Source organism: Pangasianodon hypophthalmus, chromosome 24 (assembly GCF_027358585.1).
Source record: "Pangasianodon hypophthalmus isolate fPanHyp1 chromosome 24, fPanHyp1.pri, whole genome shotgun sequence".
Classification (NCBI taxonomy): domain Eukaryota; kingdom Metazoa; phylum Chordata; class Actinopteri; order Siluriformes; family Pangasiidae; genus Pangasianodon; species Pangasianodon hypophthalmus.
In genome coordinates, this window is record NC_069733.1 from 8,950,415 (window position 1) to 8,966,434 (window position 16,020).

Below are 16,020 nucleotides of genomic sequence, written 5' to 3' on the forward strand. Positions count from 1 at the left end.
AGATGTTATCACCATGGACAGCTGGGTAAATGGGCAAGCTTGGCTAAGCCTTTTCAGTACAAGAAATCAGTAAAAGATTTCAGTTTTGCCATCCACATCATGTCATTTGCAGTTAACAAATGCAAACAAATGCTTCAAGGCAGATTTGTCTTGTGGAATGAAGAGCAACAGCATCACTAATGGCCATAAGAAAAAGAAACAGAATGATATGATGAAACGAGGCTGAGGCTGATTTCTTTCTAGCCCAGACTGTAGATTCATGGAGTCTATCAGGCACTGTCGTTAGTTTCTTAATGTGACATCTGTAATGTCTGCGCAAGTTTTTCTCAGGTTTATTGTCCTGTGTTTCATATTTGCTTCACACACTGTAGCATTATTGTATCATGAATTTATTGACAGAAGACTGCAATCATAATATTGTGTCATATACGAATACTAAGTGTGAAGCCTTATAGTGGTTGTATAGGCCAAATGAATCAGCCTGAAGGATCTCATTTTTAACTTTATTTTCTTGTTTGCTTTTAACAGGCTCCCAATCAAGACAATGTAGGTGATGTAGAAAATAACAAATCAATAAAAAAATCCAAAGCATCCATCATTTCTAGATTGCTAGATAGATTAAAAGTCAGTGCTGATTTAAGCACTAGTTCAACTGAAGAACCTGAGTATATGAACAGTTTGATGTAGAATTCCCTTGGTTTCTAACTGACATGTTGGGTTTTTTTTTTTTTATCACCGTTATCATTCTTGTTCCCAGCACTAAAATACTGTAGCAAACTCGATAACAGGTTGTTTGTCTTGTTGGTGGGTTTAGTTTCAGTTGGAACCTAATAAAGTGGTACAAATAAGTCTGTTAAAACAATGACAAAGTATGTTTTCTTTCAGCACTAATTGAGCTGCTCTTCTGTTTTTCAGATATGTAAAAGGATATCCTCCAAACTCACCATACATCGGGAGTTCACCAACACTGTGCCACCTTCTACAAGAGAAAGCTCCCTTTTGCTGTCTGCGACTAGACAAGGTTCCCAGAAAAACAAGTGTTTCTAAACCTATATGAAGCACAGGATTTATATGATAAACTAGAAAAAACTGTTGTTTGCAATACTGGCATACAGTGAATCTCACTAGATTCTTTGGTTTAAAAAATTGGCTCCGCCCCCAGCCACACAGCACTGCTACTTTTCATTAAAAGCATAGTTTGTCTCATGGTGGTGTCGACTGGAAGAAGGGTAAAGCACATACGTGTTTTCATTGCAGTTTGTCCAACAGGCAAGAAATGAATCGAATAATTAAAAGCTGCTCCTTTCTATTCTTCAAAGTGTTTAAATCTTAAATGTTCGAATGGAATAATAATATTATCAGGCAAACTGTAGATTCTCAATCACTTTCTCTCAGGGTTGCCGCCATAACAGCTTTGAAGATGCCAAGGCATATGGTTTCAAGAACAAGCTGATCATTGTCTCTGCTGAAACGGCTGGAAACGGCTTGTACAATTTCATCGTTCCACTGCGTGCTTATTACAGACCCAGGAAGGAGCTCAACCCCATCGTGCTACTGCTAGATAATCCGTAAGCAAACTTCTTCATCATAAATATGGCAGAAAAGAGAACATCTACCATAAAACTACACTTGGTTTCTTCTCTTGGCTTCTTTGCTTCGACTGTTGTTTATTTTTTATTTGTTTTTAGACTCTATGTAATTGTGCTGAAACATGTAAAGTCAGTACTTAAGTGCAGTTAGTTCAGTTCAGCACTGACTTTAGATCACAAGAGCTACACGTTTAAATAACTGACTGTAATTGGTGTTAACATGAATTAACTATTTACATCAAATATTAAAAACAAATTCATTATTAAAATTTTTATAATCCATCCATAGAAATCCACACAGCTGGCAGTTTATTGGGAACAGGTTTGCTTTTTCCACACAGAATGGGGTGGGGTTTAGGGGAGATGCAGTTTCATGATGGACATTTTTGGCAGCCAGTCTACATTCTAGCTTAAGGAAACGTATGATTTAACAACTTTCCACTGGTCAGTTAGATATCAACTGCTATGAGGAGACAGAGGAGTATGCCAACATTCCATATACAGAAAAAATGAAAACGGCAAAAAGTGGAGATACATGTTTTTCAATGGCCATCAGTGTTATGACATTATGCGGTTATTTGTCAGAGAGTTTGAATACAGACAATGCCATAGCCAAAGGAGCAAAATTGGCTGTGCTCTGTGGGTGGGACGACTGCAATACTCTCTCTCTGCTCTGTCAATCAGAGTGACACTAGCCAGTCATGGGTATCTTTGAGCTCCTGTATATGGAAAAGGGCGGATTGTGTTTTCCTTCTTGTATGTTCATCTGCACTGTGACACAGCATGAGCAGCAGTTGGAAAACATGTGGCCGCCTGGCTTCATGTGTCTCGGAGGAACCTACATCCTCCCCAGTTGGTAAGTGGAAATTGCTGGTGAGTGGAAATTGGCAGGTCAACACAACTGAGGGAGAAAATGGAAAAAAACAGCATATTTGTGAGGAATGGTTTTAATTAGAGTTGCACCGAGGTATGCAGGACCCACAGTGTAATAGCTGTAATGGCTCCCCCTCAGTATTTTTTTCACATTGTTATCTGGCAGCATGTTGCTGCTGCAGAGTGGAACGTTTCACAACACGATATGATGCTCATTAAATTCTGTCGTCTCTAGAGCATGACAGTTTGTGTTCCTTGCACTCTCCAGAATTTCCATAGCAACGCTCAAATGCTGTCACATGTTCGTATAAACTGGACCCAGCTCTACAAGGACCAGGTGCTACCTTGGCACTCACAGAGCAGGGATGGTGGATTATATTGCTCAAGCTGCTCTTTTTCCTCCTCTAGGCCAGATAATCATTTTCTGGAGGCCATCTGCTGTTTCCCCATGGTGTACTTTATGGCCGGCACCATAGACAAGTAGGTGCTCATGGTTTGCCACTTATTTCAGTCATGCATATGGGAATCACGCATATCCTTCAGAATTAAATAACCACACTCTAATATTAATATATGCTGAATTGTTTTTGTAGTTTGGATAATCTGCTGCAGTGTGGGATTATTTACGCTGATAACCTGGTAGTGGTGGATAAGGAAAGCACTATGAGTGCAGAGGAAGACTACATGGCTGATGCTAAAACTATTGTCAATGTTCAGACCATGTTTAGGCAAGTCGTTTTCTTTAATCATATATATCTATGTCTACACATCTACGCACTATTTATTTTAATGGCCCTGTCTGTCTCCAGGTTGTTTCCAAGTCTCAGTATTATCACTGAACTAACTCATCCCTCTAATATGAGGTTCATGCAGTTTCGAGCCAAAGACTGCTACTCCCTGGCTCTCTCCAAGTTAGAGAAGGTAATAGCTCTCCACCAACAAAGCACATTTTCTCTTCCTGCCAGATTAGTTTGTTTACTCAAGCATTATTAATAATTGTGGACTGTAATCTAGATTGCAGTGTTATGACATTAATAGATTAGATGCTCAAACATCCTTTGAACACACTTAATCCTGTTTGACTTTTTAGTACATATAATTGTGGAAGTGTAATGATTTACAACCATTATTTATAATCATTAGATTTATATATAATTGTGGAAGAGTATTGATTTATAATCGCACTATCCTTTTGAGTCTTTGCATCTCATGTCATCTGAGGGAGTTTTTCCTTGGCACTTTGACCTTTGGCTTGCTCTAAATATAAATCTATATCTATATTTCTGTAAAGTTGCCTTGTGATAATGTCTGCTGTTAAAAACACTATACAAATAAAATTGAATTGAATCTCTATGTACCACATCTGCAGTGAATGTGCGATTAACACAGACAGTAATTTCAACAGTAATTCCCTGTACTGTTATGGAGTGTTGTTATACAGAATATCGGTGATATTCAGCATAACTGCACAATTATGTGTCGTATTGCTTTTATACAACAGTTCTATAAACAAAAAATTATCGAATAAGTGACATTTTGAACACAATATGGCCAAATGTTCTGTTTATTTTTGCTCCACTAGCGGAAATTGATCCTGAAGAAGCCACACTCACTTTATAGCACGTCGCCTAGCTGGCTAGCTAGCACACACTGATATGTACGTTCCCGTTAAAGTGCTTCCAGTAAAATTGGCTTCCTTTTTTCCTTTTCATCTTCATCTGATGAGCTTTCATATTTTAAGCCAAAAATTGAAAGTTTCATGTGCCATACTGATGATGTTGCTAACACTACTGTAGTAATGGTTTTGAACTAGGAAGTGGAATTTTACTTGGCGAGCACAGAAGAGCAGAGTGATACACACAGTGAGACATCTCAGTGCGGTAATAGGAATTATAGGCACTCTCGGAACGCCGCTCAACCAGTCAAATTAGTGGATCAGAACTAACTGTTGTATAAATTTTATCAATACATGTTTAAATATGCCAGTGTGTAAAGTGAAAATAACTAAAACTGTGACATAACTGGTCTTATTATGATCTCTTTTTCAGATAGAGAGAGATAAGGGATCTAATCTTGCATTCATGTTCCGCCTCCCGTTCGCTGCAGGCAGGGTGTTCAGTATCAGCATGCTGGATACACTCCTCTACCAGGTGGGAGTTTTTCTGACCCCACACCTCTAAGCTTGGCTCTGCTCGACATCGCAGTGGGCCCAGCTCCGGGTGGGGGGTGGGCGGTGGAGAAACCAATCACAAGATCACAAGGGAGTTTCAAAAATATTGAATATTATGACATTTTCCTATGAAATTACAAATGATCACAAACATTCACACACTCAGCTTCATTGTTGCATGTGCGAATGCTTAGTAGAAATTGCTTTTTTTTCTCTATTTTTATGCTCACGTGCATTATAAACAAACAAACAACACTTCCAGTTTCAAATCAATGCTTTACAAATACTTTTAATGGTAATGATGACTAGAAATGGATTAAAATAGTGTTTTCTTTGCTCTCTTGCACTGCTGACACATTCAAAATAAATCAACAGTGGACAATGTTGACCTTTAGAACCATTTCACAGTTTCACAGTGGCACATCAGACAAGGAATTTGTAAAAGTAGTGCGTTATGGATTTTTTTTGTTTTTTTCACGGGAGTACACATTATCCCTCTTGAGGGTTGGTCTTTTAACATTGGAAGGCATCTTGGCATGGATTCAAGATTTCTAGCAGATTTCAGGTTTCAATGAGTTTTATGGTCCTCAGGCATTCAGACAGGAGTGATATTGATTTACTGTGGTTCGTGTGCACCTTCTGAGCTTTGTTCCCTTCCTCCCTCTGTTTCTTCTAGTCTTTTGTTAAGGACTACATGATTCCTATTGCTAGACTCCTGCTTGGGCTAGACACTACCCCAGGCTCTGGCTACCTCTGTATGGTAAGTTTCACACACACACACACAATTAAATTATTGGATATTTACCAGACCCATAATATTACAAGTCATAAAATGTGATTGGTTTTTTTTCTCTAATGAGAAATTATATTATAGTATATTAGATACAAATCACAGGCGCAGGAAAACTAATTCCACAGCAGATGTGCCTTAATCTTCTTACTGCACATACTAATCGAGCTCGATGTCTCTGGTGGAACAGATGAAGGTGACAGAGGAAGACCTATGGATCCGGACATACGGAAGGCTTTTTCAGAAGCTCTGTTCCTCCAGCGCTGAAATCCCTATCGGCTTGTACCGCACAGAATCCCACATGTTCTCATCGTCAGAGGTACAGCTAAAAGAGCTAGTACATTTTTTATCCTGCCCCCAGGATAGATATAGCCAGTTGCTTGATTGACATGGATTGCCATTACACCTGTAATCGGATGTTTTCCCATTGTAATCATTCATACCCTCAAATCTTTTGAGCATTTTGTTCATCTTAGTTGAAGGTTTGAGATAAGTTTGTCCTATAAGCCAGTGTGTTACGATTCTTAGCTTTAGCAATGCTTTAGAATGTTTCTCTTATTCTTTTATTATGTAGTACTGTGAGCTACTCGATAAAAGAATGAGCTAAATATTCATGATCTTATGTCTGTACATGCCAGGCCTGCTTGGAGGAAAGAGTGATGTGTAGACTACAGTGATTTCATTTGTTCAATCAGTAATATTTCACATTTCCAATTTTCTCAGCCAGTGACAGGCGGTTTTTCCCTACAGTGAGGCCAAATCCAGATATTTTGTCCTGATTTCACTGGTGGCATTTTTATTAATGATTGACAACCACATTGCGATTAGTGTCTAGGCAGATGAATCAGACTCCATTGTATCTTTCTATTTGAATGAAAGCTGTTCCTTCGCTTGGCTAAACAGTAACACGCCTCCTGACAGTGTTGCTATTTGAAAATCTTCAGCCAGAGGCTGATGATGTGTTTCTTTTATTAGATAGTTCATATACAAAAACTCCTGAAGGCAAACATGTCAAACTGCAATAAAGCCACACTGCATGTTTCATTGTTGTAAATGAAACATGCTGTTTCGTATTTTATAAATTCACACACTGGGATGATAACTGCCTTGCTAATTTTGATGGCTGATTGACACTTATTACTCTTTGAATTTTTCCAGTGATATAAATTCAGTCCCATTTTTATTCTCAGTGCTTCTCATGTACTAAAAACATCAGTCTAATAAAAGCTAATAAATAAAAATGAACCATCAACTCTTATTATGGCTGTGAGCAGTCTCAGGTGTCTGTAAACGTGGACGAGTGTGAGGACCCACGGGACCGACGCGAGTCCTGGAAAGAGAAAACGGCCCATAGGAACTCTACAGGCAGCGACCAATCAGAACATCCACTGCTGAGGAAGAAGAGCATGCAGTGGGCACGGAGGCTAAGCAGGAAGAACACAAAGCCCCCGAGCCGTGCTGAACGCATCAACCAACAACGCCTCAACCTCTACAGACGCTCTGAGAGACAGGAGCTCTCTGAACTGGTGAAGAATCGCATGAAACACCTGGGTCTGCCCACCATCGGCTACGGTGAGTCAGCAGGGACAAACTCTGTGTGTAATGTTTTCTGTTTGCTTGTTGGACATGGACAAGTGTGAAAAACTAGATTAGTGTCTACGTTGTTATAGCATGTGGGTCATTCCTTGTATGCTGGATCTTTTCTGTCACTGAAGAAAGCCCTGAAAGTGAGGGAATTACATTCATTTCTGATATGACCACCATGTTTTTCCCATTTTTTTTTACCATTGATTGTTTTCGTTTCATCTTCTCGATAAATTCCACCCTGTTAGGCAACCTTACACAGCAGGTGAGATGTTGCCATTTAAAAATATGTTAATGGTTAACTATTATTCTACCACAATGACTTGTTTTGCTGATAGCATAGCTAAGCTTACCTCTGTAATTCCACCTTGTTATGTTCCACACTGTTAGGTCTGTGCTTCATAACATAGACACTTACCATGTAAATGTTATATTTCCATCAGTAATATATTTGAAAGAATAGAATAGATAATATATTTATGATATATATTACACCATAATGGGCTTAACAAGTGTCTTAAACAAGGAATGACCTGTATAGAGTCAGTGACCATTTTATTCTTAAACTATATGTGATTGTTTTTAAAAGATGGTTGTAATAATCATTGACAAATTCTAACATTTTTGGCCCCACTGTTGTACTCAAAGTCTGAATGTACCAGGTCTTAGTACTTCATGTTAGCTTTTATTGACTTCTTTCTAGAGGAGCCTAGTTTTGACATGATTGGTGCTGATATTAAAGTGAGAGGAGGCGTAACCAAGAATTAGGGAGCAAATAACACGCACAACTAATATTCAGTCCAGGGCGCATATGTACATATCCATTTCTATATAGACATGTTTTCCAGATTGCAGCTGCGCTATAAAGCAGGTCATTTATCAAAGAAGTCAAAGAGGTTACCGTCATCAATTGGAGTAAAACAATGGTGCCAAAACTTATGTGATGTGGTTTACATAACACAACTGACTGTAAAACAAATGGCAACATATTAGCTGCAATTTCAGAGCAGGAGCAGCTTTAATGTGTCTGGCGGAGTGAATATTATGATGTATTGTGAACAGTGTAATGTATATGATATTCCACTCATCTCACTTCATTATACTCCGTTCATACCATTATACCGATTGGAACCTGTCTCAGGGATGTAATGTAGTTTTCTACCACAGCGCTGTTGAAATCATCTATCAGTTAATTCATTTTCTGTAACAGCAACACTGACTGTAGTGCTGACTGTAATTTAAATCACAGCTTTATATTAATGCCCTCGTTCTAATATGTTATCGTTTCTATAGTAACGACTCATTTTACTCGTATGGAGGACAATCTACATAATCTAAAGCTAGTAATTAAAAAAACAGATTTTAAAAATGTTATTTAATGAATAAAACTTATCATTATTGATGGTGAAGCTTTCTGTAAGGAGACATTTATTTATTTAAAATTTATGGAAGGAGTCTCCAGTGTCAGAGCTTTCTACCATGGAAAAGTCTTCGAGATAGAGGATTTTGTGTATCCCGGTCTCTCAGTAACACAACAAACTGCATTTTTTTTCTTATTAAGGGTGAGGGAATAACTGATAGCTGTTATAAGTGATAACAGGAACTACCTTGTCTCGCAGACATCCCACCACATTAAATTTAACTGTAGACGGTTAAAAAAGTATGACATTTTGTTCATTAATAAATTGTATATCATAATAGTGGCCAAATCGCTGTTATAAGAGGAGTAAAACACTTCGGGATGTATGCCAGGCTGCAGCACACCACCTTGTCACGGATTATTTTCCTATAACAGCACACCACATCATGCTTTATTTCTTACATGGATTGTACTCGGAAATCTTCAGTAAAAAAAAAAAAAATCACAGTATGTATGACAGTCTACTAAACATGCTTGTAGTGACTATATATTATTATATCACTTGTCATGTTCTCAGTGTCCTGACCTTGACTGTTCATTATGTGGATATTGTTCCTGCATCAGCTTAAGTTTCACTTTCTTTCCTTTATTTTCTCCTGTTTATTCTATTTAGCTTCATGTATTGACATAATAATAATATTAATAATAATAATAATAATAATTATTGAAAGCTATTGAAATTGATAGTACAGTAATGTTCCTGCAGTATATACTGATAGTTTAATATTGATATACACTCTTTGTTTAACTTTCTTGCTTCTTGTGTGCATGATAAATTCAGTGTTGCTTGCTTGACCCCTGCATTCTTCTTCTCTTTCTGCTTTGCTTCTTTCCCCCTTGTTCTGTAGAGGACGTAGCTAATTTAACTGCGAGTGATGTGATGAACCGAGTAAATCTAGGATATTTGCAAGGTAACAACTCAAAAATGTCACTGTGTATGTTAGTTACCCCATTCCACTAGATTAGTTCAATTATTTTGTTTATTATATGGATTGTATTTAGATTTGTGACTTGCTGTGGGTAAAAGGTCATAATTACTGTGTACTGAGGCAGAACCACCTTGTTTCAATATAGGACTTCAGAGCTCAATTGCTCTCTTCAATCTTATCTTGCTGGATGAAAATATAATTAATCATCAGGATGATTTTAATATGTGCAAAAGCTGAAGCCTGCAGTTCTGTTTTCTTGCATTTGATGTTGAACTCACTTATGAGCACAATATTGAAAATGGTGTAATGCCTCTTGAGTGAAGTTTGCTTTATAGGAAAAATCCACCCTGAACGACTTGCATATGAATCTTTATAATGGCGTCCAAGATTTTTGTAAATATACTCTGAGTTGACTTTTGTAGCTTACACTTCTTACATCAACATGGTCTATTTTCACTTTGGTTAACAGTTTCCTACATTACCCACAATGCCATTCGACAGCCTGCTGATAGTGGTATCAGTGGGAATTAGCCCTTGCTTCATCTGTACCTAAAGAGAGCAATGCAGCAGTGCTTTATTACTTTGGTGTGTCCAGTTCTCTCACCTCCTCATCTGTACACTCAGACAGAAGATTCAACTTTCATGCTAATACCTCCATCAACATCATTATGCTCGTCATCTCTTAGATCACTAACTAGCGGAGTCAAGTTTCTGCCATAACTCAGCACATCTGCATTGTATAGCTGCATTGCATTCTGGAACTTTGAGTCCAGTTTTTGCTGTCTCATTGGATTTCTCATGAATATGACATTGATCATTGCTGGAAAATTGTGAGTGAGCTAACAGCAAAACCTGACCATTATCACTTATGTTTGGGATGATTGAATTTTTTTTCCCCCTATTGAATCCCATTGTGAGGTCAGTTTGACACAACCATAACTTCTCACAAGAATACGGAAAATACAGCACTGACCAACAAATTAGCCACAGAATCACACACACATTACAAATATTTCAATAGAAACATATTTACTGTGTTTCAGGGTGGTGTTTTCCTTTAAGTAATCATACAGACAGCATACAAAAGCAAACTGAATAAAAGATCCCATTTTAAGAAAAAGAAAAGACATTTATATAATATTTTATAGTAATTTAACAGCAGCATCTCAGGCTTTTATAAAACGCAAAAGAAAGAGTTTGTTCCTGTATGCACCTGTATGTCTGTTCTTTAAGTATCTTCTGTTTGTCACAAAGAATTCACTGTACAAATGTTTCACATGAATAGATTTGAACAGAATTTTCCTCTCCATTGAAAAGAACATGAGTCATGTCTCAGAATAATGATAAATATGATCCCTAGCTTAGTCTGAAATGTTTTTGGCCCTGATTTTCCTCTTAGACTAGTGATGTAGCTCTTTTTCTCCTCTGTATGGTACTACCTGAAGAGGGTACCTACATGACAGAGGGTACACAAGGTACATTCCTAGTTATAGGCACCTGATGATGATGATGATGATGATGATGATGATGATGATGATAAGGATGATATGCTGAAGGACTTTGATTCCAGGATGTTTTTGGACAGAGTGGAGTAGAAAGCATTCTGCCTGTGTTGGGAAGGTGACACTGAGATTTTAGTCACACTTTTAAACCCGCTGTAATCTATTTCAGAGTACTACTAGGGAAGACACAGAGTTGCACAGCATTTTTTTTTCCTGTAAATATTTCAGTTTTTCCCTTTTCTATTGAGTCCCACACTACCAATGTATTTTGCTTCACTCTGATTGGTTGAGCCTTGCTTTGGTGGGTGTGTCAGATGCTCTGAGCATGCCTTTATCTGTGTGTCAGTCCTGCGTGTTGGCATGGCAAGCTGGCGACGTGCGTGAAGTGGTCTCTCGGAATGGCACTGATGCAAAGGCCAGGTGTATGGATGGCTCGATGATTGGCCGCAGAGCGTGTGCATGCGTGGGCGCATGGGAAGCGCTTGCAGCTGCATGGTGGTACATAAACACAGCCTTGGCCGCTCAATAACGGTCAGCCCTTTTCTCTCTTTCACCCGGCCTGGCCGTATAAGTGGCTCAAACAGGTGGGTTTGGACGAGCAGAGGCACTTTGTCCCCGAGCTTGAGTCCCCCTTCTATCTCCCCAGCATCACACTGCTCAGTCACTCACACACAGGTAAAACACACAGCGCTGGCCCCAAAGCCCACTCGACCAAACCAGAAAGAAGTACGACTCTCAGAATTAGCTTTACACACACACACACCCACACACAGACACACATTAACCATAGTGATGGTTTACATGGAACTTGCAGGAGGTATTTTCAGTAGAAAATTCTGTTTTTAATCCAGTACTAGACAAGAAAAGATTTTTTTCTGTTTTATTTTCAGAAGCAAATCCAAATCACATACTATACAGCCATTAGTTTGTCACATACTTTAAGCTTCACTGATATGTGTATTGGAGAAAATGTTTGAGTTTTATAGTGGTCTTTAAGTGTTGTATTGAGGATTTTTACACATTAACAATGTCTTCTTCTGTTTTCTCCCTTGCAGATGAAATGAATGATCATCAGAACACACTGTCCTACGTGCTGATCAACCCTCCTCCAGACACTGTTCTGGAGCTCAATGATATCGTGTAAGCCTCAGAAGATGAGAGCATTTTGATCATTGCAGAAATTAGCATGTACTCTACATTATTACCTAAAAAAGTGAGGCAAAATTAATTAAGAATGCTCCAAACCTACCTAGTGTACCTTATTCAACAGTCTTCCATTACTATAGATCATTGTGCCCAAATCTGTAACTGTAAATATTAATTGTTTTAACATCCTGAACAGCTAGCTTGTTAGCTGGGTGAGGGATGTTGGGAGCAGAGAAAACACCCAAATGTTTAGGAAATGTTGATTAGTTTATACTCCCAAACCCCACTATCAGGAACTATCATCTATATTCTGGAAAACTAAATATAGAGTTGACTTTGGGAAAGCAGAAGCCTATTGTCCATTATTGTCAAAGGGTTAGAATTGTAATTCATTCCACAGCCATCCAGGCTGATACAGAACATCAGAAACATTGGTAATATAGTTTAAACCACCAAAAAAGTGCCAATGTGAACGGTTTTCCCTTGCCCTGGTACACTAGCACCACCTAGAGGTAGCAGACTAATATAATTTATACATTCACATTTTCTTCAAACACACTGCACATTGGTGTGGACAGCATCCGTTATTCTGAGTTTACTGTTCGGAGAGTGGGACCTTGATTAAAAAAGAGTTGCTGTAATAGGAGTGTGAATATCAGGGTTTGGGTTTATACTACATTATTATATAATACTGCTGATGAATGACACACACACAAACACCTTCTCTGCTCCAGGTACATCATCCGGTCAGATCCGTTGGCCCATGTACCCGACGAGTTGCCCGTGTGCCAGGCAGGCGCCAAGCTGAAGCAGGAATATGGCACAGAGACGAGAGGAGAGACTCATCTGTGAAAACCAGAGGTCAGCTTGGAGCATGCAATGAAGAGTGCCTCCTGTCCCTGATACACACAGCCACAACCCATGAAGCACGCTGCCCTCCAAGGCCACAAGGGAAGGGGGGGTAACTGCACCATCACCAACAACTTCCCCTGCTTTTACCTTTTCGATGACAGAAGTGGAAACTGTGTGCACGTGAAATGGCAGTGAAATGGCTGCTACACTATTCCCAGTTAAGACAGATTAAAAGATGGGGAGATGTCATGTTCTGGACCAAACACACTGTTCAAGCCCTTTTTTTTCCTCTGGACAGTGTATGAAATACAGAAGAATGCAATATTTAGCTGAGTGAGTGGAAGAGAAACAGATCATGACTGCCATTTAATGAGCTGAGCTTTTAAGAAGACATTAACAATCAGTAAATATAAGTGAAGCATTTTTGTATATACATGTAGGTACATATCCTTTTACATGCTCACCGGACCTGCGGTATTTATCATACATCATATTATTTTGTCCTTGAAGCACAAGTATTTTAGATTAGAACTACCCAATCAGTGAAATTAATTTATCACCATGAATTATTTGATCAAAACCAAGTGAATTTATCATATCAAGTATTATTTTTCAGTATGAAATGGGTTTATCAATCCAGTTTGGGTGCTTTATCACCACTTTGAAAACTTGCGGCAAAAAAAATTGGACCAGTAATTACTTTTATATCCAATATCACAAGCGGTCACAACCTTCATGCATATTGTGTACTACTGTTTTTTTATGGACACCCTGCTAAAAGTGAGAGCCTTCTGTCATTATAATGGGATAGAAAGGAATGTTTTTAAGTAACATGGCTCCCACAGAAGGGCTTCTCATGAGAAATTGTTTTATTGAAAATTCATCCTACTGATAATATTGCGTAAACATTCAGAATTACACTCTGTATTTTTGCTATTTTTCAATGCCTGAAAGTTTCCAGTGAAATATTTTCCCTATTTGTATTAGTGCCAGAAGTTTATCCATATGTTTATTTGCTTCCAGTACGCACACTACATTTATTCCTCATTGTCATTCAAAAATCATGACTAGAATACTAGAATCTGCCAGATATTTTGCACTAAGCTCTGATGGTCCGAATGGAGTAGCGTAGTACAGCATGACCCTTTAACCCTAAACTACAAGGAAATGAGGCAGCAGTGTTATCGTATAAAAAGTTTCCATTTCTTGTTTTTGCTCTAAATGCTAAAGAAGTTCATTATAAAGCATATATAAACAGCTAATTTCTACATGTTGCATGTCATTTTAAAGCTACATTGGAACAGTAGTGTAGAATAGTTTCTGAATTTTTCAGGGCAATTTTTGATATGTGAAGCCAGAACTGCAAACCTCGACCATTTCTGTTGGGTTCAATAGCCACTTCATGAAGGGGTATATTTATAATAAGTGTATTTATCAAATATAGATGCCTTGCAGCAGTTTATTTCTGATGGCCCTTCTTGGTTCTCTCCAGTGACTTCTGTAGTTTTTGTATCAACCTCTACTGTAGTGCATCCTGAAGATTAAATGGATATCTGTCGAGCCATATTTCCCAACTCGTCCATCTCAGGTGACTGAGGAGAAGCAGCCAAGCTAGCCGAAGGAAGTTTGATTCAAAGCGTAATAGCATAAATATCACTGCAGCCCTCAAAATATGTTAGCCATATTGAGAGAATCATTGTGCCATAATTCTTGGCCAGTCATGCTTGTAGCCTGTTTCAAGGCAACCCATCGGTTGTTTTTCGGGTGAAGGGTGAAGGCTCGGTTTGTCCGCATGTTTACACACTCCCTCACTGTCTAGAAGGGAAGCCAGACAGCAGATAGTCAATGCTTCTCAGCCACTAGATACCTCCATTATCATGCTCATGACTACCTTAAAGTGGATTACCTTAAAGTGGACTGTCCACTCGAGGTTTATTTCCTTTTCTTCTTCTTGTCATTTGTAAAGGCTATGCATATTGTGCATGTTAGCATAGTCTGCAAACTTCCTTTTGAAAGTTGCACATGTTCCGTTTCTTTACCGAAACCACTGACCGCCTTCAACTATTTCAATTTCAAGGTATGTAGAGTCATGTGAGCATTTCAATAGAGGTAGAAGAGAAATGGACAATGCATGTCCTTTTATTGCCAAACTTACAAGAGACCTATGTTTACATTTGCTGGCTCCTGTTTTTTTGTGTAGAATAGTACATTGTAAAGGAGAACTTATCCATTTTGTACAATTTCTTATATGAAGTCTGTGTACTTCCAACATGTACGAATGATTCAATAAATGCTGCATGCAGCCAGAAATAATGATTTCTTTCATTTGTATTTATTTATTACATTTATTGACTTCAAAATAGTTTTCTAATCATTCTCTGTTCAAGCTACATAACACTTCTGATCTTGCAGACATACGATAAGCAAGGAATAAAACACAATGAGGTGTGCTGTTATAGGAAAATAATCAATGACAGGATGGTGTGATGTTGTCAGATCAGTAAGCAGCGTTACTGTTACCACCCTGAAGTGATTTCGCATAAGAGTACATCCTGAAGTGTCTTATTCTTCTTATGCCACAGCAATTTGCCATGATTGCAATGTTTAATTTATTAATGAAAGACACTAAATGCTTTTTATGTTTATAGTTACATTTAATGTAATCTCTGAGACAAGCTAGTTCCGGTTATCACTTAGCAGCTATAAACATTCATTCCCTCACCAACCTCTTTTTTTTACTCTCTTCTAAAATTAATAAATACAACTTGTCATGTTACCAAAAAAACAAAAATATAATATTAGAATGAGAGCATTAATATAAGCCTGTGATTTAAATTATAGCTACTGTCTGAACTGTGCCTTTTTAGAAAATTAATACCTTCAAATTTGAGAATTCAACAGCACTGTGGTATACACTCACTGTCCATTTATTTAGGAACACCTATACTACTGCACATTCATGCAGTTATGGAATCAGCCAATCATGTGGCAGCAGCGCAACACAAAAAAAATCATGCAGATACAGGTCAAGAGCTTCGTGTAATGTTCACATCAAAGATCAGAATTAAAAAAAAAAGTGTGATCTCTGTGACTTTATCTGTGGCTTGGATGTTGGTACCAGATGGGCTGGTTTGAGTATTTCAGAAACTGCTGATCTCCTGGGAA

At 38.2% G+C, this 16,020-nt stretch overlaps 1 protein-coding gene across 9 annotated transcripts in view; it reads left to right on the top strand.

Annotated features, from left to right (window-relative positions):
- Positions 1-15,168, top strand: part of kcnt1b (potassium sodium-activated channel subfamily T member 1b) — a 94,762-nt gene extending 79,594 nt beyond the window's left edge. For 5 of the 9 annotated variants that reach the window (XM_026931317.3, XM_026931320.3, XM_053228762.1 and 2 more), the window contains 12 exons: positions 916-1,021; positions 1,396-1,568; positions 2,871-2,942; positions 3,056-3,190; positions 3,272-3,383; positions 4,511-4,612; positions 5,309-5,392; positions 5,613-5,741; positions 6,697-6,994; positions 9,275-9,337; positions 11,913-11,997; positions 12,738-15,168. In XM_026931317.3, coding sequence (XP_026787118.1) covers positions 916-1,021; positions 1,396-1,568; positions 2,871-2,942; positions 3,056-3,190; positions 3,272-3,383; positions 4,511-4,612; positions 5,309-5,392; positions 5,613-5,741; positions 6,697-6,994; positions 9,275-9,337; positions 11,913-11,997; positions 12,738-12,855 — 1,477 coding nt within the window. In that variant the 3' untranslated portion in view covers positions 12,856-15,168. The other 4 variants (XM_026931322.3, XM_026931323.3, XM_026931326.3 and 1 more) reach the window with 2 other exon arrangements.
- Positions 15,169-16,020: the final 852 nt, after the last annotated feature.